The sequence below is a fragment of the Pseudorca crassidens genome, chromosome 2 (assembly GCF_039906515.1).
Source record: "Pseudorca crassidens isolate mPseCra1 chromosome 2, mPseCra1.hap1, whole genome shotgun sequence".
In the NCBI taxonomy this organism is placed as follows: domain Eukaryota; kingdom Metazoa; phylum Chordata; class Mammalia; order Artiodactyla; family Delphinidae; genus Pseudorca; species Pseudorca crassidens.
In genome coordinates this window covers 134,415,547-134,442,533 of record NC_090297.1, presented here as the reverse complement: position 1 = coordinate 134,442,533, position 26,987 = coordinate 134,415,547, and the positions used below count along the sequence as shown (strand labels likewise).

The 26,987-nt window shown below is 42.5% G+C and overlaps 2 protein-coding genes and 1 long non-coding RNA gene across 8 annotated transcripts in view; 1 reads left to right on the top strand and 2 right to left on the bottom strand.

Annotated features, from left to right (window-relative positions):
- NPHS2 (NPHS2 stomatin family member, podocin) lies at nt 1-18,109 on the top strand. Its single transcript, XM_067728784.1, has 8 exons — nt 1-304; nt 4,177-4,280; nt 7,742-7,814; nt 9,407-9,489; nt 11,848-12,051; nt 14,759-14,814; nt 16,156-16,234; nt 17,286-18,109. Exons 1-8 carry the CDS (start codon nt 31-33, stop codon nt 17,562-17,564), a joined length of 1,152 nt encoding a protein of 383 aa, XP_067584885.1. The 5' UTR covers nt 1-30; the 3' UTR covers nt 17,565-18,109.
- Nucleotides 13,852-17,587, bottom strand: LOC137219750 (uncharacterized). The gene is made up of 2 exons (XR_010941231.1): nt 17,173-17,587; nt 13,852-14,778 (listed from the first exon to the last, which is right to left on the bottom strand). It is a non-coding gene; the product is annotated as an uncharacterized lncRNA (long non-coding RNA).
- Nucleotides 18,110-24,845: 6,736 nt separating the features above from the next.
- Nucleotides 24,846-26,987, bottom strand: part of AXDND1 (axonemal dynein light chain domain containing 1) — a 68,791-nt gene continuing 66,649 nt past the window's right edge. For all 6 annotated transcript variants that reach the window (XM_067728777.1, XM_067728778.1, XM_067728783.1 and 3 more), the window contains one exon: nt 24,846-25,150. In XM_067728777.1, coding sequence (XP_067584878.1) covers nt 25,080-25,150 — 71 coding nt within the window. In that variant the 3' untranslated portion in view covers nt 24,846-25,079. The remainder of the gene's footprint in view (nt 25,151-26,987) is intronic.

Sequence of the window (26,987 nt, the reverse complement as noted above, 5' to 3'; positions counted from 1 at the left end):
ACTGCGCTCCTGGATTCGGTCGTTCTGAGGATGGAGAAAAGGGCTCGGAGCTCCTCCAGAGAGGCCCACGGGAGAGGCAGCGGGTCCGCCCACAAAGAGAACAAGAGGGCGAAGGCCGAGAGGGGCGGCAGAGGCCGCGGGCGCCGGGACGCCGGGCCGGAGCAGTCGGCCCTCGGGCGGGCAGGGAGCCCGGGTGAGCCCCGAGCGCCTGCAGCCACCGTGGTGGACGTGGATGAGGTCCGGGGCTCTGGCGAGGAGGGCACCGAGGTGGTGGCGCTGCTGGAGAGCGAGCGGCCTGAGGAAGGTACAGCGGTCAGGCTGAGGCCCCGGGAGGGGGTGCGGCCTTTCCAAGTGGTACCCAAGGGATGTCAATTAAGGTGCAATGAGGCACCGCACTGAGAGCTTCCGAGGCCAGAGCAGCCTGCTGGACCTGCTCAGCTTCCCAGGAAATGAAAGCCGCGAGCTAGGACCCACCGACCCCTCAGTGGTGGAGACCAAAATGCATCAGAAGAAATACAAATAACATCAGCTAAATACCACTGTTCTCAGGGGTCAGCCAAGGATGGGAGGTGGGAGGGAGTGTGATCCAGGTTGGGGACCAATCAACATGGTTCAGGGCAACTATGTAGCTTATTCTCCTCTCCTCATCAGACTTTCCTAAAAGTATTTTACACTTTGCAGTGATCATACTTTCTAAAAAGTAGAGGCAGCAGAGCCAAGTAGAGAAAAGCTAGATCTCAGTTTGAATCTTAGCTAACTATTTGATCATAGTCAGGGACTTAACCATGTATCAAATGGGGACAGCAATAGTACGCACCTCAGAGGGTAATTGTGAGGATAAAATGAGATAAGACACTCAAAGCACTTATCTTGCGCAAAGCCTGGAGGGAAAGAAAAAAAAAACACCCTTGCAAGCTAAAAGAGGCAAGTTAGACCAAAGGGAGGGAATCACAGGGAAAGGTGTCTCTTTAGCTTCTGCAGGTGAAGGAACTCTTAGGAACAAATTTATCTGCTTCCAATCCTTTCTATAATGAGTGGAAGAAAAAACTCATTACACCTTAATTTCAGGGTGAGGGAGGTTTAAAGGAAGGTAAATAAGGAATAGTGTGTTATACTACTTTCTGCTGACTATGAAATTTTAACATCTCCTGGCTACCAGCACTGCCCTATATGCTGTAGCACTGAAAGCTATGACTTGAGAAAGATTCCAGCAATTGGGATGTAGTTTGTGTTGACCATGTTAATGCTGTTTTGCCTAACTGATGCCCTTTCATGGGTCAGAAACTTCTGGTCATTAAAGGGTTATTGGATTCACTGCTACAGTAGTGCTGATGTTAGAGGTCTGTAAGTATTGTGCTTCAGACCACATCGGTGGGGTAGGGAAGGAAGGGAGCCCCATTTTTGGAGCTCCTACTGTGTGCGAGGCACATGCTAGGTGTTTTACTGAGTATTATCATTCCCGTGTCACAGATGAGAAAAAATGCTGAGAAATTAAATAACTTGCCCAAGATCTACAGGTGGGAAGTGCAGAAGCCAGCATTCCAGAATAAAACAGTCTTATTGAAAAGCCCATCCTTGCAGGGTGCTGCCCCTGATTTCTGGTCATGGTTCCAGCACTGTCACCAACTAGCTGAGGCCTTGTGGGCCTCACTCAGTCTGTTCAGCTATAAAGTGACTAGAGCTTCAGGCCCCCCCCAAGCAATGGATGAGCCCATTAAGGATGAGACACCCTTGCTGAGCCCTTGTCTGGGAGGTTTCTGTGGCTCCCAGAGGAAAGGGGAACAGACATATCAACATCCCCTCTCCTTCTCACTAGTACCACACTCCCACAGCCAGGCTACCTAAGATTTGGGAGAAACTAAGAGAAGCTTCATTTTACTGAAATGTTGAGGATTCTCAGACTGTCGTATCTCAAGGCGCTTCCTGCTTTAACATGTAGTGTTTCACTATTCACTTACACTAAACAAATTGGATATTCAAGGAACTCATTCTAAGAGAATAATATTTTGTGAGTAAAGCTTCAAGTTAGATTTGGGTATACATATTAGTTTTCTGTTCACATCCCTAACTATGGTATGAAGGAATTTTGAGGACTTTCTTCACTTATAAAATATAAATTTTGTTGGTATGTGCATTTATTTATTTTTACTTACCATGGTTACCACTGGCAAATGAAATATATTTATAAGCTAGCAAACATGGCAATAACACTGTTATTGCTCTTAGGGAAGAATATTGCAAAAACTAATATGATGTTGATAGAAACACCTCTCCCAAAACTGCATCTCCCAGAGTAGGTTGCATGAGAAATAAATTCCATAGAACATGAAATTGCTTGGAGAAGATATCGCCTGGTCAAATGTTTGGGAAATACTAGGTTAAACAAAGCAAAGAATGCTTCTTTGCTGCAGGGATTCTCCTAGCTTCAATATGCCAGTGACTATTGGGAAGCTCCAGGAGTGGGATACAGTACACAATATTTCCTAAACTTGTTTGCTCCAGGAACACTTGCTTTGTGGAGCACCCTGGAGGATTAGTGTTCCGTGGGACACCATTTAGGAACTGCCATACATTGGCATTTAGCACTGAATTTGGTTTTGTGCTGGTGCAGCTTGTATATCTGCCCTCTTCGAGTAATCTGCACATCAATTTGGTGATGACCTTTCCAGTTATTTTGCAAGCATGGAAATCACATTTTCAGGCCTACTAATTAGTTATCCATTTCCTTCCCATCCCTTAAAAATAGACTTTTCACCATTTCTAATTTTAGTCACCTATTCCTCTATAAGATTTTTAAACTGACAAATAGTATCCCTTTGGCCAGTTTTCTAGTACCTGTGGATTAAAATTCTTGAGATTTCTATAACCATTACATTTAAATCATTTTCAGTATCCACTTCTCCTTCCTTCCTACATTCAACAAGTATTTATTGAGCACCTGTATGTGTCAGGCACTATTCCAGTCCTGGGACACGGTTTAAACAAGACAAGGCCCCAAGAAGCTTATGTCCTTGAGACTGAATTTTCCCTGATACCATTTCATTTATCACCCAAGCAACCTGGATGGCCTGAACTCCAGTTCCATATCACTTTTTTATAGGCACAAATGGGCTAATATTACCCCATATAGGTGATTTTCAAAGACTGTCTAAAGATCCACACCTGAAGCCAAAGGGGCTCTCATGGAGGAATTTCAGATATTGGGGCAAGTGGTAGATGGAGCTGTAATTTCAGGGAAGATGAACCTCTGGACACATGTGGTTTGAACCACTTCAAATAGAAGAAACTATGCAGAGAGGGACAAAGGGTCCTGTTTTTTCTCAAAATTATACTTCTAGAGGATACTAAGGAAATATCACCTAAGTATGGCTGTGTGTGTGTGTGTGTGTGTGTGTGTGTATGCCTTTTTGGCACATGCATATAAAAGGAGCACAGCTTCTGTCGTCTAGTTGGAAATGGATAGCTCAAAAGTAAAGCCAATCGTGTCTAACAAACTTGACAGCAATCTGCTTTTCACACTGAAAAATAAAGACTTAAATGGAACCTTTGTAATGCTAAGAGCCTTTGGAACATAAATCTATTTTGTAGCAATTTTATTGATCGTGTATTTTTAAGGTACCTCTTTAAGAGGGGCTCAGATAGAAAAAGTACTTTTGTAGCAGTTACCACTAGGTAAACATGAGTTTTAAATGACAACACCAGACGTGTAAAAAAACACAGTTTGGTGCTTTTATGTTTATATGTCATTTCATTCTTATGCCAGAGATATGAGCTATTCCACGAGATAGTTATTATGAAATAGTTATGCAATAGCATTTCCTTGAATAGATGAGGAAACTGAGAGGTTGTGTACCTTGCTTAAGGTCATTTGGACAGAAAATGGTGGAGCCAGAACCAGAACCCAGACCTTCTGCCCAGATTCTGTGGTTGTTCCAGTGTACCCTCCACTGCCTTTCCAGGAGCCTGCTCCACCTTCCATCTGCCCACAAAGCCCTTCACACAGACCGTGCCCTCGGCTCTGGGAACTGACCACGCTGATATCCAGCTCGTTCCTATTTCCAGCAAAGTCAGCAAACTGCTCTGACCCTAATACCAAGGACTGGACTAGAGGTGCTAGTCAGTGAATATGGTGAAGTTCCAATATAATTATTCTTTTGCTTTTTTTTTTTTTTTAAGGTACCAAGTCTTCCAGTTTAGGGGCTTGTGAGTGGCTTCTTGTCCTCACATCCCTGCTCTTCATCATTGTGACCTTCCCTTTTTCTATCTGGTTCTGCATAAAGGTGAGATTCCATGAGGACCCAATAAGTAATTTCCTGGTGCCTCTCACTGACTGCACCATGTCCACTCTCATTTCTGTGTTTTGGTACGTGCTGTCTGCTCTGCATGGAATGCCTTCACTCCCACTCACCTTCCAGGAGAGCTCTTACTCTTTATACCTGCTCAGAGATAACTGTGAAGCCTTCCTTGACTCCTCCAGACTGTCATTCCCTTCGACATGACACGATGATGCTCTCGTGTCATCCTACTTTCACATCAATTCTAGCAATTACCACATGTATAATATTTGTGGATACACAATCGCTGCCATTAGACTGAGAGCCCCTTCAGGACAGGAGCTATGTCTAGTTCATTGACACTCTATAACACAAAGACCAGCCCAGAAGAGGTCATGATGCCTACTCCTGACACCTCCAGGAAACTTCTCAGGCAGCTTCTATAGACCACAGATGATAATTACCTTGGGCCCACAGGTGGTTACACATGGCTGTCCCTGAAGTAAATGAAGACCTGTGTCAGTTTGGGAAGCACATACCAAGATGGAATTAGAAGTGCAAGAGATTTATGGGGTGGCATTGTCTGTGAAAGATTAAGGGGAGAGAGAATAAGAGTAGGCAGGGAAAACCTTCAGAGGATGATGCAGATCTGACACCTCTGATATGAGAAGGGGAAGGAAGGATTGGACAGAGTGCCTCAGACTGTGGGATACCTCCAAGAAAGTCTTGGCCAGACTGAAAGGGAGCTCCAGAGCAAAGTTTGCCTCATAGATGAGTCTCACAATGGGCAGAAATGGCCAAGCCCTTGTATCCCTGCCATTCTTAGTCATTGGCCAGAGCTGTCAGGGAAGAGCATGTCCTTGGCTGGAACGCTACAGATGCTGCCGGGGCTGTGGCCGATTTCACTCCCCACACAAGCTCTCCTTCCTCTTCTCCTTCGTCTTTGTGAAAGGGTGTTGGATTTTGTCAAATGCCTTTTCTTCCCCCATTGAGATGATTACATGGTATTTGCCCTTTATTCTGCCCTTTATTCATTGAATTTTGGATGTTAAATCAACTGTGTATTCCTAGAATAAGTCCCACTTGGTTATGATGTATAATCCTTTTTATATATTACTGGAGTCAAGTTGCTGGTTGTTTGTTGAGGATTTTTGCATTTATATTCATGAGAGATACTGGTCTGTAGTTTTCTTGTCTTGTGATATCACTGTCTTGTTTTGGTATCAGGGTAATACTGGCCTCAGAGAATGAGTTGGAAAGATTTCCCTCCTCTTCTATTATTTGGGAGAATTTGTGAAGAACTGGTATTAATTCCTCTTTAAATATTTGGCAGAATTTGCCAGTGAAGCCATCTGGTCCTGGACTTCTCTTTGTGGCAAAATTTTAAACTACTAATTCAATCTTTTAATTCTGGGTCTTTTTCATTTTTCTTTTTCTTCTCGAGTCGGTTTTGATAGTTTATGACTCTGTAGGAATTTGTCCATTTCACCTGTTACTAATTGGTATATAGTTGTTCACAATATTTTCTTTTATAATCTTTTTTATTTCTGTAAGGACAGTAGTGATGTCTCTGTCATTCCTCTTTGACTCCTGATTTCAGCAATTTGAATCTCCTCTCTTTTCTCTTGGTCAGTCTCGCTAAGTATTTGTCAATTTTGTTGATCTTGTCAAAGAACCCACTTTTGGGTCAGTTGATTTTCTCTGATGCTTTTCTATTTTCTATTGCATTTATTTCCACTCTAATCTTTATTTTCTTCTTCCTGTTTACTTTGGGTTTACTTTGTGCTTCTATTTCCAGTACATTAAGGTAGAAAATTAGGGTATTATTTTGAGATATTTCTTCTCTTTTGTTATAGGCATTTACAGCTATAAATTTTCCTTTAAGCACTACTTTAGTTACATTCCATATGTTTTGGTACCTTGAGGTTTTGTTTTCATTCATCTCAAAGTGTTTTGTTTTTTTTAATAAACTTTATTTATCATTGTGTTCTGAATTTACAGCATTTTAAAAATTTATTTACTTTTTATTTATTTTTGGCTGCATTGGGTCTTTGTTGCTGTGTGCGGGCTTTCTGTAGTTGCAGTGAGCCAGGGCTACTCTTTGTTGCAGTGCACAGGCTTCTCATTGTGGTGGCTTCTCTTGTTGTGGAGCATAGGCTCTAGGCACGCAGGCTTCAATAGTTGTGGCTCGCAGGCTCTAGGGCGCAGGTTCAGTAGTTGTGGCACACAGGCTTATTTGCTCCACGGCATGTGGGATCTTCCTGGACCAGGCTCGAACCCATGTCCCCTGCATTGGCAGGCAGATTCTTGACCAGTGCGCCACCAGCGAAGTCCCTCAAAGTGTTTTTTAATTTCTTTTGTGATATCTTCTTTGACCTATCAGTTATTTTAGAGTGTGTGATTTGATTTCCATATATATGTGAATTTCCCAAATTTCCTTCTGTTATCAATTTCTAATTTCATTCCATTGTAATCAGAGAATATACTTAGTGTGGTTTCAATCCTTTTAAATTTATTGAGTTTTTTTTATGGCCCAGCATATGGTCTGTCCTGGAGATGTTTCATGTGTGCTTGAGAAGAATATGTATTCTGCTATTGTTGGGTGGAGTTATGCATAGCTATCTGTTAGGTTTAGTTTGTTTATAGTGTTGTTCAAGTCTTTTCTTTCCTTGTTGACCTTCTGTTTAGTTGTTTTATCCATGATTGAAAGTGGGATAGTAAAGTCTCCAACTTTTATCATTGAATTGTCTATATCTAACTTCAGTTCTTTTGGTTTTTGTTTTATATATGTTGGAACTCTATTTTTAGGTACATATATGTTTACCATTGTTATACTTTCCTAACACATTGGCCATTTTATCGTTACACAATGTCCCTCTTTATCACTAATAACATTTTTGCGTGTTTGTTTTAAACTTCATTTTGTCTGATATCGGTATAGTCACTCCTACTCTCTTTTGGTTACTCTTTGTGTGGTATAGTTTTTTCTCTTTTTACTTTCAACCTATTTGTATATGTAAATAGAAAGTGTATCTCCTACAGACAACATATAGTTGGCTACAGGCTCTTCCTGAAGGGTGATCTGAGCACCTGCATGGCTGCCGTAAGGTCTGTAAATAGCTAATGAGTGATGCATGTAAAAGCTCATAATGCATCAGTCACAGCAATATACAAGATGAAATATGCTGTGACTACTTTGATTGGTGGAACCAATTATTTTTTAGATAACCATGACTCTCTGATCAAAATTCTGTCCACAGTCTCAAAAATTTTATACTTTTTCATTGGTTTCTGAAATTCTTCATTTACTAAGTATATATTTTAGAAATGTAAGTATTAACAGAAATTTTTTCTTGGTTCTCAAAGCCAAAGATTTCTGATACCTAGGATCACTCTCACACCAGGGTCTTCTGAAGACTTCATTTTAATCTCTTGGAGTGATTCAAAAGTATTAAATTTTCCTTTAGGTTATACAGGAGTATGAGAGAGTAATTATATTCCGACTGGGACATCTGCTTCCTGGAAGAGCCAAAGGCCCTGGTAAGAATGATCTTTTTTACCCCCCAGAGACTTGCCAATTTCTTCAATCCATGCATGTTTGTAATACAGCCCTCAGATTACATGAAGTAACTTGATTCATGATATCTTCATTTTTCAATCTGTTACTTGTAACACAGGTTATTAAGAAATTCTTCAGAGAGCATTACTACCAGGTCACAGTGACCAAAAGAGAGAGTGGATGCAAAAAGCTGAATGCCAGGGCCAGGCTGGCTGGAGTAGCAAGTAGGCTAGGACCTAAGACCAGGCACTGGTTTGAGTAGAACATGTAAGTGGTCTGAGTCCTGTGAATTCTCAGAGCAAAACTGAGCTAGTTCAGGATCCAGGGAATCAGAACACACCAGGCTAGATAGGCAAAGTTCAGCATCCAAGTAACAAATTGGCCTTCAGTTCATGGAAATTTAAGAAACATAGATTAAGCACTTCCCGTGTTTCATTGTTTAACTACAAAGGATATGAAGATGGATGAATTAGACATGGTCTCTAGTCTCTAGGACCTTAAAGTCTTACAGAGTTTGTATCCAGAAGTCCAAGCTGATTATGGGGCACAGATAGAAGTATCGTTAGTTTGAAAAGTCTAATAGTTGGGGTTTGAAGAGCTAATCCAGAAAGACATGAGAAGAAGCAAAGTCCCACTGTGCACAGATTGGAAAGGGTCCAAGTTCCAAGCCAGCTCTACAGAAACAGATAGAGAATAGACACCAGACTAGGAGACACAAATCAGTTTGAAGATTCAGAGCCAACAGATTGGTTCACACAGAAACAGAACCAGACCCTGTAGTTCCAGAACAGGGACTGCCTTGTTCTGGTTCTAGTTTTTGGTATCCTTCTCGATTGGGTCTGAGAAGGGCTAGTAGCTGGGTGGCTCCTCAGGGAGATCATGGGTGCTTGAGGTACTGCTGATTCCAACAAAGCTTTGGCTCTTGTACAAGCCTACAGTGTCCAATGGTCTCTCAGAAAATCTCAATAAATCAATCTAAAATATTGACTGCACATTGACCCTATACATTATATGGGGTGGGTGAGGACTAACTAGCCAACCAGAAGGCTGGTATCATGATGTTGCTATTCTGATTTCTTTGGGGCTCACATTTTAAGAAATACCACATGGAGGCTGCTGGCTCTAAAGTTCTTACACACACGGATTCAAGAAATAGTTTTACAGAGCACCTAAAAGGCACTAAGGCTAACGGGAATGCATAAGATGCTCTTGTTATAGAGTTTAAGTCTAGTGAAGGAGACAGATGTGTAACCCAATATCTGGACAGGTCAGCACCATGACCAAGGTGACCATACAGCCCATTTTGCTGGGGATAATCCCTGTTCATGCCTGTTGTCCTGGTGTAAGTCATAATAGTGCTCTCCTTTCACCCTCAAAAGTGCCCCAGCTTGAACAACAAATTATTTGGTAGCCTTAGTAACAACAAACACACCATGGGTGGAGGTGGGATATGGGGAGTTCTATGGGCAATTGGAGGCTAAGAAAAGCAATGCAACTTGACGCCAAAAGAGTGAACCCCAAATGGCCTCCATGCTAGCCATTCACCTGTCACTTCCCCTGCCCCCTCTTCTAGGCCTTTTCTTCTTTTTGCCCTGCCTGGATACCTACCACAAGGTTGACCTTCGCCTCCAAACCTTGGAGATACCCTTTCATGAGGTAAGCCAAGTGGTGGATTTTGCTTTCTTTCTACATTTTCCCTGGCCAAGCTACCACTTCTGGCCCAGAGGAAAATGACTATTTTTGCTCAAAAGTAGAAAAGAAAAAGAGATATGGGCTACATCAAAATTTAAAACTCCTTTACAACAAAGGACACAATCAACAGAATGAAAAGGCAACTTACAGAATGGGAAAAAAACTGCAAATACTATATCTGATAAGAGGTTAATATCCAGAATATATAAAATCTTATAACTCAACAACAAGAAAACAAACAATCCAATTAAAAATGGACAAAGGCCTTTGTGATGGTTAATTTTATGTGTCAACCTGGCTAAACCATGGTACCCAAATATTTGGTCAAATACATCTAGATGTTGCTGTTAAGGTATTTTTTTTAGATAAGATTAATATTTAAATCAGATGACTTTGAGTAAAGCAGATTGTCCTCCATATATGGTAGATAGTATATATACTTGACTTGAATACACATTTCAGTACAGACTTGAATAGACATTTCTCCAAAGCAGATATACAAATGGCCAAAAAACACATGAAAAGATGCTCCACATCACTAATCATCAGAGAAATGCAAATCAAAAACACAATGAGATACCACCTCACACCTATCAGGATGGCTCTTATTAAGAAAAAAACAGAAAATAATAAGTGTTGGCAAAGATGTAGAGAAATTGGAACCCTTGTATACTGTAGGTGGGAAGGTAAAATGGTGCAGCTACTGTAGAAAACAGTATGACAGTTCCTCAAAAAATTAAGAATAGAATTACCATATAATCCACCAATTCTACTTTTGGGTATAAATGCCAAAGAATTGAAAGCAGGGTACTGAAGAGATGTTTGTATACCTATGCTCATAGCATCATTTTTTTTCACAATGGCCAAAAGGTGGAAGCAATCCACATGCCCATTGATGGCTGAATAGATAAACAAAATGTATATGCCGACAATGGAATAATAATCAGCCTTAAAAAGGAAAGAAATTCCGGCATATACTACAACATGGCTGAACCTTGAGAAAAGTATGCCAAGTGAAATAAGCCAGTCACAAAAAGACAAATACTGTATGATTCCATTTATATGAGGAACATAGAGTAGTGAAATTCAGAGCAACAGAAAGTGAATGATGGTTGCGGGGACTGCCGGGAGGAGAGAATGGGGAATTGTTCACCAGTTTTCAGTTTTGCAAGATGTAAAGAGTTCTGGACACTGGTTGCCCAACAATGTGAATGTACTTAACACTACTGAATTGTGCACTTAAAAATGGTTAAGATGGTGAATTTGATGTTTTGTGTATTTTACCACAATTAAAAGTTAAATGTAGAGATAACATCTAGACTTCCCTGTTACTGATTCAGATTTATAAGCCTTTCCTAAACTGTCTCCCACTTTCAGTCTGAGGTTCTTTCTCATTCTTTCTTCTGGTAAATGGAAATGTGAATAAAAATAATATACTTTTAAAAGGCTTATTTTATATAATAAAATATAAAAAGGAGTAAAACTTATACCTAACCCTATCACCCATAGAGTTGATATTTTAGAATGTATCCTTTCAGACTTTTCTATATATGTGGTTGTAGTTTCAGACATATATATGTGTGTGCATTTGTTTGTGTATATATATATCACATCATACATACTATTTTGCAACATGTCTTTTTTCACAATCTATTGTTATCACTTTTTCATATATTACCTATGTTTCTACCTCTTTGTTTTAAACAGACACACAGCATTTCATCGTATGGATTTTACTCAACTAATTGAGTAACTGGAATTTACTTAACTAATTCCCTAGTGTTGATATTATTTCTACTTTTTTTATTACAATAAGCAATACTATGAATCATATCCTTGCAGCTAAACCCTTGAAATATATCCTTGTGATTAATGTCTAAAAATGGAAATGTTGTGCACATACATCTTTTAGGGCTTTTGATATGTATCACCAAACTGCCCTCTAGATGCACACTCAATACATTTGAGCGCTTGTTTCCCAGAACATGTTGCTCTTTTAGGAGATTTTTTTGGCATCGGTTTTAAAAGACCTGATATACAATCAACTGAATGTTTTCATGTAAGAAAACTGTTCCTGATTTTTTTTTTACAAAAGGATTTATAAGATTCCTTGAAATTGTGAGTTCTTTAGTGTATTTAATACAAACTCCATAATTAAAAAAAAACACGTCTATTTTGATTAAAGGGCGAGCCAACTACTCTTTCTTCTTACCATCATCTTATGCTGAGAAAATACCCTTTGAACATATTTAGCTCCTCTATCCTCATGTGGGAAAGGAACCCAAGAATCAGGGTTGTCATCCAAATTTTTTTTCTGCCTAGGTTGTAACCAAAGACATGTTTGTAATGGAGATAGACGCCATCTGCTACTACCGAATGGAAAATGCCTCTCTTCTCCTAAGCAGTCTTGCTCATGTGTCCAAAGCGGTCCAATTCCTTGTGCAGACCACCATGAAGCGTCTCCTAGCACATCGATCCCTCACTGAAATTCTTCTAGAGAGGAAGAGCATTGCACAAGATGTAAAGGTACTTAGATGAATTTAACACCAAGTATGCTGAAGTATCCCTTTATCTTTTATTCCTTTCTTCATTGGCCATTTACTGAATCTTCCATGTGCCATGCATTCAAAGGTACCGTCCTGTAAGGAGCTGACAGTTAAGAGGTTGCCAAATTGACCCTGAGCCAATCATAGGCACCAATCTGTGCTGATTAGTCAGTCATTGCCACAGTTTTTGTTCTCAAAACAAAAAGTGGCTTTAGACTCATTGTAAAGTGCCCACATAGCACAAGGTGGTGGGGGTGGCAGCTGGCAGGGGTGGTGGGGCTGGACAGGGTGGGTTGGTGGGACACAGAGATGATAAGGAATGCATCTTGGGACCTTACAGTCTAGTTGGGGAAACAAGCAAAGTTAGATAATGATAAGTTCAAATAAGACTTTCAGATGAAAAGAGGTAAGATGTCACAGACCCTTATGTGATTCATTACCCAATCCATCACCTAGATTTGATTGAGTTGGAATGATAGGAGGGAGAGAAAAGCAAGAGCTGCCTCACAAGCAGCAGCGTCTAGGCCGCAGGCAGCAAGCTCAGCGACCTTGCCCACAACCAGGGTAGGCATCTTCACTTCTTACCAAGACAAGCTGGCAAAGGTATTCAGAAGAGAGACGAGAACAAAGCAGCATTCTAGGCAGCTGGCCAGTCGGGCGGCAATTACCACCAGTGACGGAGCCTGTCATTGAGGCCATGAGGCACCCAAGCCCAGAACTGAGTTCGGAGGCTATGACTCGAGTCTGGCTGAAGGAAGACCTCAATAGAAGGAACTAAGGATCGAAGGCATTGATAATGATTGTGCCTGATGGGGCCTGAGCAGACACAGCTGAGAAAATGAAGTATCCAAATGTTCGTGACGTGTCCAATTCATCACTGATAAAACTGGGACTAGCATCCTAGTGGAAAAAGGAAGAATTCAGGAAATAAGAGAAGCTGAAAGGAGAAGAAGTTAGAACAAGAAGACACAGGGGAGTTTCTGCTCTGGAATTTAAAAACCACTCACGTTTCTCCCCTCTGCCCTCCCTTCAGCCTCTCTTCCTGTTCATCCCTCCCCTCCAAAGGATAAAGGATAAGGTCCAGACAAGCTTGCCCTTGTTATGTTGAATTATAATTTATGCATTTACATATTTTTCTTCCCATGCCATGAACTCCATAATGTCAGGGGTCATATTTTATTCATCTTTTGTCCTCAGTACCTGGCATGGGGCTGTTACACAGCAGCCAGATACTGGGTTTTTGGATGAGCGGATAAATGACTCAACTGTTGTAGCCTCACCTCTTGCTGTCCTTCCCCCAGTGTATCTAATCCTCCAGCGGACTTAGTGTTTCTCCAGTGTTCAGTGAGTCTATGCTTCCATGCCTGCTCTTAGGCTGTTCCTCTGTACCAAATATTTCCCTTTTCCCTACAGGCAAAATCATATTGTTCTTTAAGATGTCACCTCCTCTATGAAGTCTTTTTCAACATTCCTTCCTCCCATCAACCCCCTAAATTAGTCTTATCAGGGTTCCCAATGCACTATTTATCTAGCCACCAAGAAATCATCAGAAATAAGTTAAAAAGGAAAAAGAGTATGGCCCGCATATTGCTCCATGGCCTGCCCCCCTTTCCAGAACACACAATTCATTTTCTTCCCACTCCTGGGATGGGGAGGTGGGGAAGATGCGTGCCACAACAGGAAGTGAAAGCACCTGTAAATGAATATCATATGGAAGAGAATATCATATGAGAGAGAGACTAAAGATTTTGGTTCTCTAATAAATGCATTTTAGAACAAATTTAGCAAATATACCATCTCTATTATTTCCTATTGCTTCTGTAACAAATTACCACAAACTTGATGGCTTAAACTACCACCAATTTAACCTTACAGTTTTTAAAAAAAAATATCTATTTATTTATTGGCTGCATCGGGTCTTAGTAGTGGTGCGCAGGCTCTTGGTTGTGGCGCACGGGCTTAGTTGCCCTGCGGCACATGGGATCCTAGTACTCTGAACCCACGTCCCCTGCACTGGAAGGCGGATTCTTTACCACTGGACCACCAGGGAAGTCCCAACCTTACAGTTTTGAAGGCCAGAAGTCCAAAAGAAGTTTTACTGGGCCAGAGTCAAGGTGTCAGTCAGCAGGACTGGTTCCTTCTGGAGGTTTTGAGAGGAGAATTCATTTCCTTGCCTTTTTCAGCTTCAGGTGACCACCTGCATTTTTTAGATCATGGTCCCTTCCTCCATCTTAAAAACACAGCACTCCAACCTCTGCTTCCACCATCACACCACCTTCTCCTCTTCTGTAGCCAGATGTCCCTCCACTTCCCTCTTATAAGGACACTTGCAGTTGCTTTTAGGGCCCACCAGCAAGATCCAGGATAAACTCCCCATTTTAACAGCCTGGAACTTAATTGCATCTGCAAAGTCTCTTTTGGGGTAACACTCACAGGTTCCAGGGATTAGGGCATGGATGTCTTTAGGAGCCATTAGTCAGCCTACCACACCATCTTTAATTCCACAAATATTTGTTGAGTGGCACTGTGCAAATTAAACAACTTTTGCAAGGCCCTATAACGTTAAAACAAAACAGGGAAGTACATAATGAGAAATGTGCTTTCTCAGTGCAATGGCTATCGGTGCATAGGGGTGCTCTCCTCCCACCTGGAGGTTCTTACTGACATCTAAACTCTTCCCTCCACAGGTTGCCTTGGATGCAGTGACCTGTATTTGGGGAATCAAAGTGGAGAGAACAGAAATGTGGGTAGGAAATTAACCAGGAAGAACAATATGATAAAGGGAGATATTTAGGTTTTATTCAAAACTTCTATTTGAAAAATTACTTTCATTGAATGAGTACTGTAGCCATATTGGCATAAATTTGGAAGAAAGAAAAAAATTTACCTATTATCTCATAGCCATAACATAACCACTGTAACATCTGGGCAAATTACTTTCATATTTCTATGGATTTAAACATTTTTAAAAGATAAAATTCACATAACATAAAACTCACCATTTTTAACCATTTTAAATTACAACTCAGTGGTTTTTAGTATATTCACAGAGTGATGCAACCACCACTACCATCTAATTTCAGAATATTTTTATCATCTACAAAAGAAAGTCTGCATCCACTAAGCAGGAATTCTTCATTGCCTCCTCAACCCCTAGCCCCTGACAACCACTAATCTACTCTCTGTCTCTCTGGATTTGGCTACTCCAGGAATTTAATATAAATATTATAATCACACAATCCGTGGCCTTCTGAGTCTGGCTTCCTTCACTTACCTTAATGTTTTCAGCATCCAACCATGGTGTAGCATGAATCAGTACTTCATTCCTTTCTATGGTCGAATACTATTCTATTGTGCAGCTGGCTATACCACATTTTGTTTATCTACTCATCAGTTGATGGACATTTGGGTTGTTTCCACTTTGGGACCATTATGAATCATGCTGCAATGAACATTCATGTGCAAGTTTTTGTGTGAACGTGTTTTCACTTCCCTTGGGTATATACCCAGGGGTGGAATTACTGGATCATATGGTAACTCCATATTTAACTTTCTGAGGAACTGCCCATTTTTCTATCTATGTATTTTTTTATAGTTACAATCAGGGGGAAAATACAATTTTGTATCTTTCATGCAATACATTAAGTATTGTTCTCATTTGGTCAGTTCTACCCTTTTCAAAATCAGTTCTCTTTTATAAACTTAGATGACTTCCCCCATTATTAATAGTACGGCTCTTCGAGGCTGTTCTTCATTATTGAAATTTAACAGCCGGGATTTAGATTAAACTTTAAGTGGGAAAATGTTCGTAGTATATCAACACAAAATTTGTTTCACTTGTAAAGAGAAAACCATAACTCTACTATAGCATCAGTGATAAGAAAAATCAGCCTTTGAGGCACTGCCCTGAAGCTGCTCTTCCCTGCCCACTGTCTGCGCAGAGGTCGGGGGCCACACACGCTGCTAAATCAGGATTCGCTGTGCGTCATGAAATGACAGCAGGGAAGGTGGCAGGTCTGTACGAAAGCTCCAGCTGCTAAAAGCAGTGCTGCACACCTACCTACCCATGCCCTTTCTCTTTCAGTAAGGATGTGAGGCTGCCAGCCGGGCTGCAGCACTCGCTGGCGGTGGAGGCTGAAGCACAGAGACAGGCCAAAGTGCGGGTGAGCCAGCCCTGAGCAGGCCGTCCTCCTGCACGGCTGCTCCTTGAGGATCCCCAGAGAATCCAAAAGAAGGCCTCCTCGTGGAGAACATTTCCCCTTCGCTCCTCACCTATTCATCCAGGCGCTGGGGGGAATCTGGCTCGTACCCACACCACTCTATTAAAATTGCTCTCCTCAAGTGTGTTAACAGCCTCCTAACTGACCAACGTAAGGTCTCTTTTCCTGTTACTCCCTCTCTCTGAATTATTGGTAACAGTGACCTGCTCCTTGAATCTTGCCTTCTCCCTCTCTCCCTAAAGGCATCTCCCCGTGCTCCATCCCTCTTCTCTAGCACTGGCATTTTTCCCTGGGTAATATCAGTCACCTGTCACCTCTAGGTTAATGACACCCCGACCTGTATCCCTAGCCCTGCACAAGCTCTGGAGGGACAACCACGATCAGGGCCCAATTCCCTCAACGCCAGAGCTGAGAGAAGGCTGTGCTACTCATAGCCTCTACTCAGGCATGCCAGGGAGAAGGTGTGGCTGCCGGCCGCTCCTGACGAGTGAGGTGTGGGCGGGAAGGGTGTTGGGAAGAGAAAATGAGGACTGGAGGGGAGGTGGATTTCCCTTAAAGAACAGAACGTAGGTAAAGAAAAACCCCTAACTATGTAAGAGGGTGGATAACTTTGGAGCTTTGGTGGAGGAGGAAGGCAGTCCTCTGGGCAGAGTTGCTTCTGGATCTCTGAGTCCAGTGCCCTTTGCCCACTTTAAGGCGACACCTTTCCTCTAAATGGCAAAATCCTACTACTCTTCCAAGGCCCACCAGACATAGTAACTCCCCTAACACTTCCTCTATACTTGTCATGGCCCTTAAAAACTTCTACCCTAAATTACAATTAACAGTGTAATCTCTCTGCCTAAATCAAGATCCTTAAGAACAAAAGATAGTCTGCTCACCTGTCACACAGTAGATACTAGTGCTTGTTTGTTGAGTCACGCTAAGTAGGATTAAAACCTTCATGGAGCGAAGAAGAAAAATCACTTTGCTTTTCTTCACATCCCTTGTCTAGATGATCGCTGCGGAAGGGGAGAAGGCTGCGTCCGAGTCCCTGAGGATGGCAGCCGAGATTCTATCAGGCACTCCAGCTGCTGTTCAGCTTCGGTACCTCCACACCCTGCAATCCTTGTCCACAGAGAAACCTTCCACAGTGGTTTTACCTTTGCCATTTGACTTGCTAAATTTCCTGTCTTCTCCAAGCAGTAGAACTCAAGGAAGCATCCCTTTACCAAATCCTTCCAAACCTGTTGAGCCACTGAACCCTAAAAAGAAAGACTCTCCCATGTTATAGGAGGAAACAAGGATAATGTGACTGCAAAGAGGGCTGCCATATAACAGCTACAGCCCTAAGCAAGGCCCTCTGTCCTCACTTCCTGCCCTTTGGTTGCCATGTGGAATGCCCTTGGAATGTATGAAGTCACAATGCAGCAACACACGAGAAGACAGTGAAATCATGTAATGACAGAGAAGCCATATAACATGCTTAGGTGGATCATCTAATCAGAGTAATTATGGGAAAGAGCTTTAGCCAGCATTCTACTTTGGAAAGAATTTTGAGTCTATATGTGGCTAAATTTTGACTTCTGAAGATGTAGTTCAAACGTCCTTTTCTCTGTATGCCCTCTGGTCCCTTTGGCAAGGTCTTTGTTGCTCCCACAGCCCTTTCTACATGTCCCTATCATTATGCTTATCACACTCTGTTGTAATCTTGAGATGCAGGCTTCTCTCCAACTCTCCATGCAAGTGACACTTCCGTGTTTCTGAGTGAATGAAAGAAAAAGAGATGTACTTGGGCTGGATATAAAATTTACACCTAATTAAAGAACTTAAAAGGAATTATTTTTATAGAGACTCTTTTTTTTAAATAGAGAAATAAAGGACAAAAACACTTATCTGGTATATGTGGCTTAAAATCTGAGGAAGCATCACTATAAATATGGGGCTGATGTATTTTCAGGGTTGGCCCATACCCATCCCAGTGTACTGGTTTATTGGAGTTAAGGTAGCATCAAGGGTTGCTGGTCACTTTTCACCCCCACATGGATGGTTCCTGATTTCAGGTTGGCAAATGTTGGCAAGAGCAATGAAGGAGGAGGTAGGGCCATGCTGGTTCAGGCATAACCAGAAGCAGGAACAGAACAATAAGTGAATGCCAGGGTAGTAATGCAACAAGGGCCTTTATGACCCTTAATAATTCCTTTTAGCAAGGTTCTTTCTGTCAAGGGCAGATTTGCCTATATATCTGAGTGTCTGTGGTATCACCCATTGGTTGGTCTCCTCTGATGTCTGTCTCTAGTCAACATTTAAATTGCTCATTACCTTGCAGAGGCACCTTCCAGATCTGCTTGAGTAGTCTACGGTATCTTTAGGTACTTCCCAGCTGTTAAGGTAGGAGGGCTTAATGGGAAAGAATAATGGGGATAAGCTGCTATGAAACTGTGTGCTAGGTGAAAGGGTATAATGAATAGTCAAAGGCAAATTCTTCAGAGACCAGTTAGGTGAGTTGATAGTGTTGTCCACAAGGTCCTAGCAGCAGAAATCTTCTCTTGAGACCCAGGTGCTGTATTCCAACTGGTTACTGATCTTGAAATGATAGGTAGAGGACAAACTGAACAGTATAATCCAAATCTAGGATACATACTAGGGATACATACAGTTTTTCGCTGGAAATTTACAGAGTGGCAGTGTCTGAGTCAGTTCAGGCTGCTATAACAGAATTCCATAGACTGGGTGGTTTATAAACCACAGAAACTTATTTCTTACAGTTCTGGAGCCTGGAAAGTATAAGATCAAGATGCCAGCAGATTTGGCATCTTGTGAGGGCTCACTTCCTGGTTCATAGCCAGCCGTCTTCTCACTATATCCTCACATGGCATAAAGGGGAAGAGAGTCCTTGGGGGTCTCTTTTATAAAGGCACTAGTCCCATTCACGAGGGCTCCACCATCATGACCTAATCACCTACCAAACACTAATACCATCACCTCCTAATACCATCACACTGAAGGTTAGGATTTCAACATATGAATTTGGGGGGTGGGGTGGGGGGAGGACACAAACATCCAGTCTATTGCAGGCTGTAAGCTGATAAAAGGGATAACATATTCTAACTTGGTATTGGAGTACACCACAACCAAACAACATGGTTGTAAGAGTGGAACAAGTCTACCACAATGGTATTCCAGGGCATTTGGGGATTGACAGTGACTCTGGTCTAGACCTGCATTTATTGCACAGGCATGTGACTTAAGGGCTGGTGTACTGCAGGTTGTTGGACTCCAAATCACCAGAAAGAGGTCATCCTTTTTGACAGGACTAGAACAAATAATCCTAAAATTTACATGGAACCACAAAAGACCCAGAATTGCCAAAGCAACCTTGAGAAAAAAGAACAACGCTGGTGGCATAACCCTCCCAGACTTCAGACTATACTATCAAGCTCCAGTAATCAAAACAGTGTGGTACTGACACAAAAATAGACACATAGATCAATGGAACAGGATAGAAAGCCCAGAAATAAACCCATGCACCTATGGTCAATTAACCTTCAACAAGAGAGGCAAGAATATACAATGGGGAAAAGACAGTCTCTTCAACAAGCGGTGTTGGGAAAGCTGGACAGCTACATGTAAATCAATGAAATTAGAATACTCCCTCACACCACATACAAAAATAAACTCAAAATGGTTTAAAGACCTAAATGTAAGACATGACACCATAAAACTCCTATAAGAGAATATAGGCAAAAAGTTATTTGACATAAATCATAGCAATATTTTCTTAGATCAGTCTCCCAAGGCAAAAGAAATAAAAGCAAAAATAAACAAATGGGACCTAATCGAATTTAAAAGCTTTTGCATAGCCAATGAAACCATCAACAAACTGAAGAGACAACCTATGGAATGGGAGAAAATATCTGCAAATGTTGAGACCAACAAGGGGTTAATAACCAAAACATTGAAACAGCTCATACAACTCAAAAAAACAGAGAGGGTCATCCTAGGGGGGCTTAGCAGGGCTACCTTAGAACTTCAAGGGCAACTCCAGCTCACCAGCATATCAGGGTAATGCTGGAGCTCTGCAGTTTGGACTCCCCTATATCTGGGAGGCCTAGCAGGTCATTCTGCCAATGCCTCTGTGTTCCATATTCTTGGGGATCATGTCTGCATGATAAAGTATGTTCCTCCTCATTAGATGGCTCCTGGCTGCTACAATGTTCTTTGGCAGAGTCTATCAGGACTGTGCAGGTTCTGATGTCCTCTAGAATTCTGGCTTGTGTGTCAATGCCATTGCTGAGTATTTGAGCTGAGCAATAAGTAGAGAATGTAGAAGTCAAATTCCTTCAAAGAGGGTTCATCAACTGCACTTCTAGCTTTTCCTGAACTTGGGGAGGAAAAGTAGCACTGTAACTGAGAGCTTGGACTCTGCTGTCAGATATACCAGATTTGATCCAGACTCTGTAACTTACTAGATGTTTAACCTTGGACATGCAACTTATCCTGACATAAATGGGGATAAAAGTAGAACCCACCTCACAGAGTTGTTGTGACTAAATGCGATAATACATGTGAAGTGCTTAGCACAGTGCTTACATGAGATAAATGCTCAATAAATCATGACTATTACTATATTTCTGGTTTTAGCCCAGTAGCTCTAAATGACAGTAATTGGGCTCAACCAAATGGGAGCCTGGCCTCGTATACAGGTTGTTGTCCCCAGGCTTCAAAGGTAGCCCCAATGGCTAGGAGCTCCTGTCCCAGGGTTGTTGTTCTTGGACAGAACCAGCTTAAGAGTTTGTATATGAGGTCTCCTGTATTAGAATCCTCCCCACAATATTTCAAGCATTTGTTTCAAAGGTGTAGAGCTCTTTAGCATGATAGTAAAGCAAAATCTAGACAGAAGAGAAGAGTTTCTTCTCTTGATGAGCAATAGTTCCGGCCAGAAATCAGATACACTCTTCTTTCTTACCTGGGTTTGACTATTTGGGTGGCCAGGGTGGAAAATGGGAATGGATTACCAGCTGTACCTTGTGAACTTCAGGATCTGCTGGACATCTGGGATGGAAATATCTTGTCTGCCAAAGAGCAGTTTGCCTTGGTGAGACAGATGATGGGAACTGTTAATCTTATCTTCAGACTTTCAAAATTGTTTCTCACAGCTGGCCTAGAGATAGCCTGAAGTATGCCTCTGTCAGATCACGGGCTCATGGAACCCAACCCCTGCAAGTACAAGAGGATGCCCTCCAAACAAAAGCCACTGCAATCCAGAAAGGCATGCAGGAGCCCTTTCATCAGCCATTCCAGAACAACAGGAACACTGCCCAGGCCAAATGACATTGCTGTGTACTGGGATTGTCTAGGGAGCGTCTGGAAGGCTGCCTTCACTGGTCTTGCTCTCAGATGCACCACCTAAGAAGTCCTGCTTTCTGAAAAGCTGTACGTGGCAGAGCCCATCTTTGAGGTCAGGGGGATTGGTGGACTTGCTCAACAGTCCTGAATAGGAGATTGTCTTGAGGCTGTGGCAGACCTGGCTGGAATGAACTCTCCATTCTCCTGAGGCAGAGGTAGAAGTCCTGATGAATTCTAGACACTGCTTCCCATCAACATGGCTACAGAGGACCTCAACCTCAGGCACAGATAGCAAGCACTCCTGTTTTGGAGGTATGCAGGCCCTAGGCAACTGGGCTACAGCAGTTAGACTCCTAATTTTAGAGCAGCTCCTCTGCTTCCTGTGGGGAAATGTTTGCTGGTAGGTGGCACACTTATTTAAAATTCCACAAGTGGGCAAATAGTGCTCTAGAGAGTTGGGGCCTACAAGCAGAATTCTCAGCAGTCTTTGAAAGTGAAATGCAAAATGTAGGTTCCCCAGGCAATATCAGAGTCACTGATCTCCAGCTAGGAAAGGCCAAGAACAAGAGGAAAGCCCAGTCAATGTGTGCCAGAAAGCACCTGACAAGTGACCTGACCACAGTCAAGTCAGTAGGACCATAGCAGAGGACCAGAACTCTTGGGAGAGAATCACACAGTGCCCACATGCATGGAGTTGGTCTGGGTGTGTGATGAAGAACCAGGCCCGGTGGACTGGGGACTTGCTCCAAGTTCTAGGATTCCTAAGACACTACCACCTTGGCTTCCCAGGGACGTGGACCACATCACCACTGAGACTGGGGACTGGGACCCAGTGGAGTGTGATGAGGCACTCCAGTCAGCACGGCTGTCTGGACATCTGAACACAGAGTGGCTGGTCTCCTTCAACACAAGCACAACAGCCTCACCTGGCAGCCCCACGGACAGAGAAGTGTAGCAAGAGCTCCTCTCTCCACTCTGCTCAGGAGACCACCTCAGGGTGACCTTGAGATGTGGCAGGACTCAAGGACTATCTAAAACTTCCCACACATCAGCTACTTGGGAAAGTGGAGGCTGCCCATGATAACTTTCAGGGAGCAGCAGTGCAGAGGCCTTCTCTGTAGCATACTTTTTTTTTTTTTTAACCACCTAACATTCATGATGCCTTCCTACCAGCCTCCTGATTCTCTTTGGGTATTTCCTTCCCCCAGACTGTGTTCTGTCTTGGTGGAACAGCAGAGCAAGGTGTCCATGCTTCCCTTTAAGGAAGCTAAAGAGATCCCTGAAGTCTTCTCACCATCCCTGGTACATCCATGGGGTGGTCTGTGACTACGAGGTAGCCTTTCTCCCTCATGGGACTTTAAGAATAATGTAAGGATGGAAGAGATGACTGGTGTTCATTTGGTGGTAGCAACTGGGTGAGATAGTGAAGCAGTTTTGCTTCTGAAATCTAAAACTACCTCATCCTATCTGTTCCTAGCCTGATTCTTTAAGACTTTCCTTCAATCTCCTGAGCTCCCCAACGTGCTTTCAATAAATTATCCTTTCGCTTGTGATAAGAATGGCTTTTTGTGGCTCACAACCAAACCACCCCAACTAGGTCTATGGTACCAAACATCTCATTCTAATCGTAGTGGCACCAGGCATAACTCTGACCTTTAAGACAGCCTTCCACCCGATGGAGTGGACACATTCTGAGGGGCAAGACGCTCATGTTCAGGGATGGGGGCTGCTGGTTTGTATGGAAATGATGACTCATTCCTACAAAGTAGGAAATTAATTTTTTTAAAAGTAGGCTGAAATCCCACTGAAAAGCCCCAAATTTGCTAGAATCATTCAAGAATCTCTTCAGGAAAGTGAAAAGGGTAGGGCTGGCTCTGCCCCAGCAAGTGGTTAACTGGAAGCACAAGCCAGTAGCCTGAGCTGTGGCTTTCAGCTGGGCCATGAGCCTAGTCAGCTGTCTGAAGAATTTCATGTTTTCTTTCCCCAGAATTAAGAAGTCATCCAGTAGGCTTAGACTGACCCCAAACATTTTTGAGACCCACCTCACAAACACTTTGATATGTGTGGGCAAAGGCAGGCCTGACCAGTGGTTGGGCTTCAACAGGGCTGAGGACTCTGGAGTCAGAGGGTTTCTGAGGTTCAAGGAGCAGGCAAAGGCCTACAGTTCCAGGAGATAAATCCAAAGGAACACCAAGTATGCGGAGCCAAAGCAGGTGCAGAAAGCTCGGAGGTGTTTGGAGCCAGGGGGAGATAAAGCAAATGCAAGTGAGCCAGGAGCAGTGAAGTAGGAGGGGCCCCTGCTGAGCGACTGCCCAGACGTCCATTTGTCATTTGCAACATATTTTTGCAGCTTAGTCCATCTCTAAGCCTAGATGCATCCAGGGTCACGAACAGAGCAGACAAATGAGGCAACAAAAGTTAAAAATGGAGATTCTGGGTGAATCTTCAGCAACACTTAGCCCCTGTGAAGGAAGCCATCTGAGCAATGGCCTGGTGGCCCATCGCCATTGTCAAACAATCCAGACACAGGTCCAGCAAGCTGGGGGCTCTGGCACCAATCAGCTCTGTGACCCTGGGGAGTCTTATACCCATTTGGGGCCTCTATTTCATTCTGAGAAATGGGGATAACAGTGTCTCCTCCACCTACTTTGCAGGGTTATTGTGAAGACCAGATAAATCTTAAGAATGCCTGAAATAAGAAATCTGAAAATGCTGCAGAAACCTAAGGGCATTATCGGGATCCTCTCTCTCTCCCTTTTTTTTTTAGTTTATTTATTTTATCTATTTATTTTTGGCTGCATTAGGTCTGCGTTGCTGCACATGGGCTTTCTCTAGTTGCGGCAGGTGGGGGCTACTCTCTTCATTGCGGAGCACGGGCTCTAAGCACGCGGGCTTCAGTAATTGTAGAACGTGGGCTCAGTAGTTGTGCCTCGCCGGCTCTAGAGCATAGGCTCAGTAGTTGTGGCGCACGGGCCCAGTTGCTCCGTGGCATGTGGGATCTTCCCGGACCAGACCTCGAACCCATGTCTCCGGCATTGGGCAGGCAGACTCCTAACCGCTGCACCAACAGGGAAGCCCAGGATCCTCTCTTTAAATTGAAAAAATAATGCTTTTTATTTGCCACTCTTCTCTGCAGAGTTCAAAGTCCTCAAAAAGCATTATTTTCTTGACAGAAACTGACACTTTTCATAGACTTCTGCTGGGAAATCAATTGAAGAGGCTAGAAAACCTTTGCACAGCCTATTTTTAATCTTGGAAATAAGCTAATACACCGATTCCTTACAGCCATCACTGTGACTTTTAAAGAGAAGATGTCCCTGAGTTGTCTGTCAAGGCTTTTCTGGTAGCTGTTGCAAAAGGAGTCCCTTCAATCAAGCCACAATGTCCACTCAAAAGTGCAGAGATATCTGGGGTGGGTACAGTGACAGAAGCCATGGTGAAGCCTAGTGTCCTATGTTTGCTATTTGGATTTCATCCTGTAAGTGGTTTTAGTCCGAGTTCTGGATTTAGAACTCTCCTTGCGCTGTACCTCTGAAAAGACAAAAACAATTATTGTAGTAACAATATATTTACTGAGGACTTTTAACTTTATAAAGCATTTAAAAAATTCTGTTCTGCATGAGTAAGCCCCAAGCTACAAACTATTTGCCCAAAACTTGACTCTACATTGGTTATTGGGATTGAGAATGCATTTTCTCAAAGTTTCAGTGTAGTCAGTTAGTGGGTCCTGGAAAAGAGCAGTATGTGGTCAAGGAGAGAAGAGAAAGAAGAAGAATATTTCTTCCTTCCAGTACATACCCCAAGCTTGGTGGGAAAAAAAAAAAAATTCAAATAGAGCTAGTATCCAGAACCCTCCCAAATCCATCACTGTAGCCCTTTTGTATCTCCTGGTCCCTCCCTCCAGTGTCCCGTGCACAGACCCTACACAAGCCCCACCCTTGGGATGGGTGCAGGAGGACTTCTGCTGTCAAGCCTGCTCTCCCTGGCTGCTCCATGACACCAAGGTTCTCAACTGGAATCCTTCCAACTGGTGCTGCCACCTTCATCCCACATTTGACAGTCACCTTGTTCATACCCTGTCTTGCCCCCATTCCTAAATCATAAGCCTCACTTTGATCAGAGACTAAGCCATATTCATCCGTGTAAACTCTCCTCTCGATTCGTTTCTTCATTAATAACTCAGAACACAGTGATTTACTAATTGTTAAAAATGCCATAAAACAAAAATAAATGTCTTCCTACTCTATCCAAATCTCTTTACTCAGCATTCACAAGGCTCCTACCTTTGCCATATGATTTTCCATTCCTTCACTGCACAACTATCAGGAGAGAAGTGATCTCCCCGCACTAACTCGTATAAATATGACCCAGTATATGCCATATGCATGTCAGATTGCTCCAGGGGTGTCTGCATTTTTTAAAGGAGCTGCCTGCTAATTCTAAGAAATGTCTAACTTGTGGGTTTTTCGGAGAAATGTTCAGGTCACCGCATGGCATGGGGACTGCCTTGCTTAGCAGCCAGTTTCCCTAAGCTTTGCAAGGCTTCTCATCCTCTACTTTTGAGCCCCTGGCAATGACTTTGATGAGGGTGTGGAGGAGGGGAAGAGTGGCAGTAACCTAACCTTGTGTAGGTTATTGTTTGCAGGTTGGGGCCTAACTGTATATCGTTATCCTCTACCTAAAATTATTAAAACCTTTAAATTCTGGATTTAAACTAATCCCCAAGACTTTTATGGAAATGGACAAAACTAAAGTCACTCATTCCATGTTCAGGTAACCGCTCTAGTTTAACACATAGACCTTTTGTGTGGTTTGCATACAGTATTTAGTTTTCTGTAAACTGGAAAAAGTCTAGTTTCCAGATTATCAGGATAAAATTACACCACAATAGGAGAAGATACAATTTTTTTTTTTAATTCATGAAAACTCCCTCACATATATTCAGACGTAAAGCTAAAGGATTTTCACACCTGTAATGATTAACATTTTACCAGTTCAGAGTTAACAGAAGGGGAGAAAATGGGCTCACACTCCTCCTCCAACACTGATATGATATACCATAGCTGGGCCAGAGACTGTGAGGGGTTGGCTAACTTACTGCTTTTGCTGGGGGGGCATAGGTAGAGACAGGGGTGACAGAGAAAACAGAAAGTAGATATCTGCCCAGTACTACCCCTGGCACCAGGACTTGTCCTAGGAACTGACGCAGGTTGAAGATGAAAGCAAAAATCAAAAAATAGCCTCCAATATTGGGGATATTAAGAACTGCTTGAGGGCAGATTATAGATTAATTACAGGTAAGAAAATGAAGAGTTAAATTCCTTTTCCTATAGAATAAAGAAGATTATTTTCATCATAGACAATCCAC

Coding starts and splice junctions, on each gene's coding strand:
- NPHS2 (XM_067728784.1), top strand. CDS start 31: ATGGAGAAAAGGGCTCGGAGCTCCTCCAGAGAGGCCCACGGGAGAGGC. Junction 305..4,176: donor GAGCGAGCGGCCTGAGGAAG/GTACAGCGGTCA, acceptor TTTTTTTTTAAG/GTACCAAGTCTTCCAGTTTA. Junction 4,281..7,741: donor CTATCTGGTTCTGCATAAAG/GTGAGATTCCAT, acceptor ATTTTCCTTTAG/GTTATACAGGAGTATGAGAG.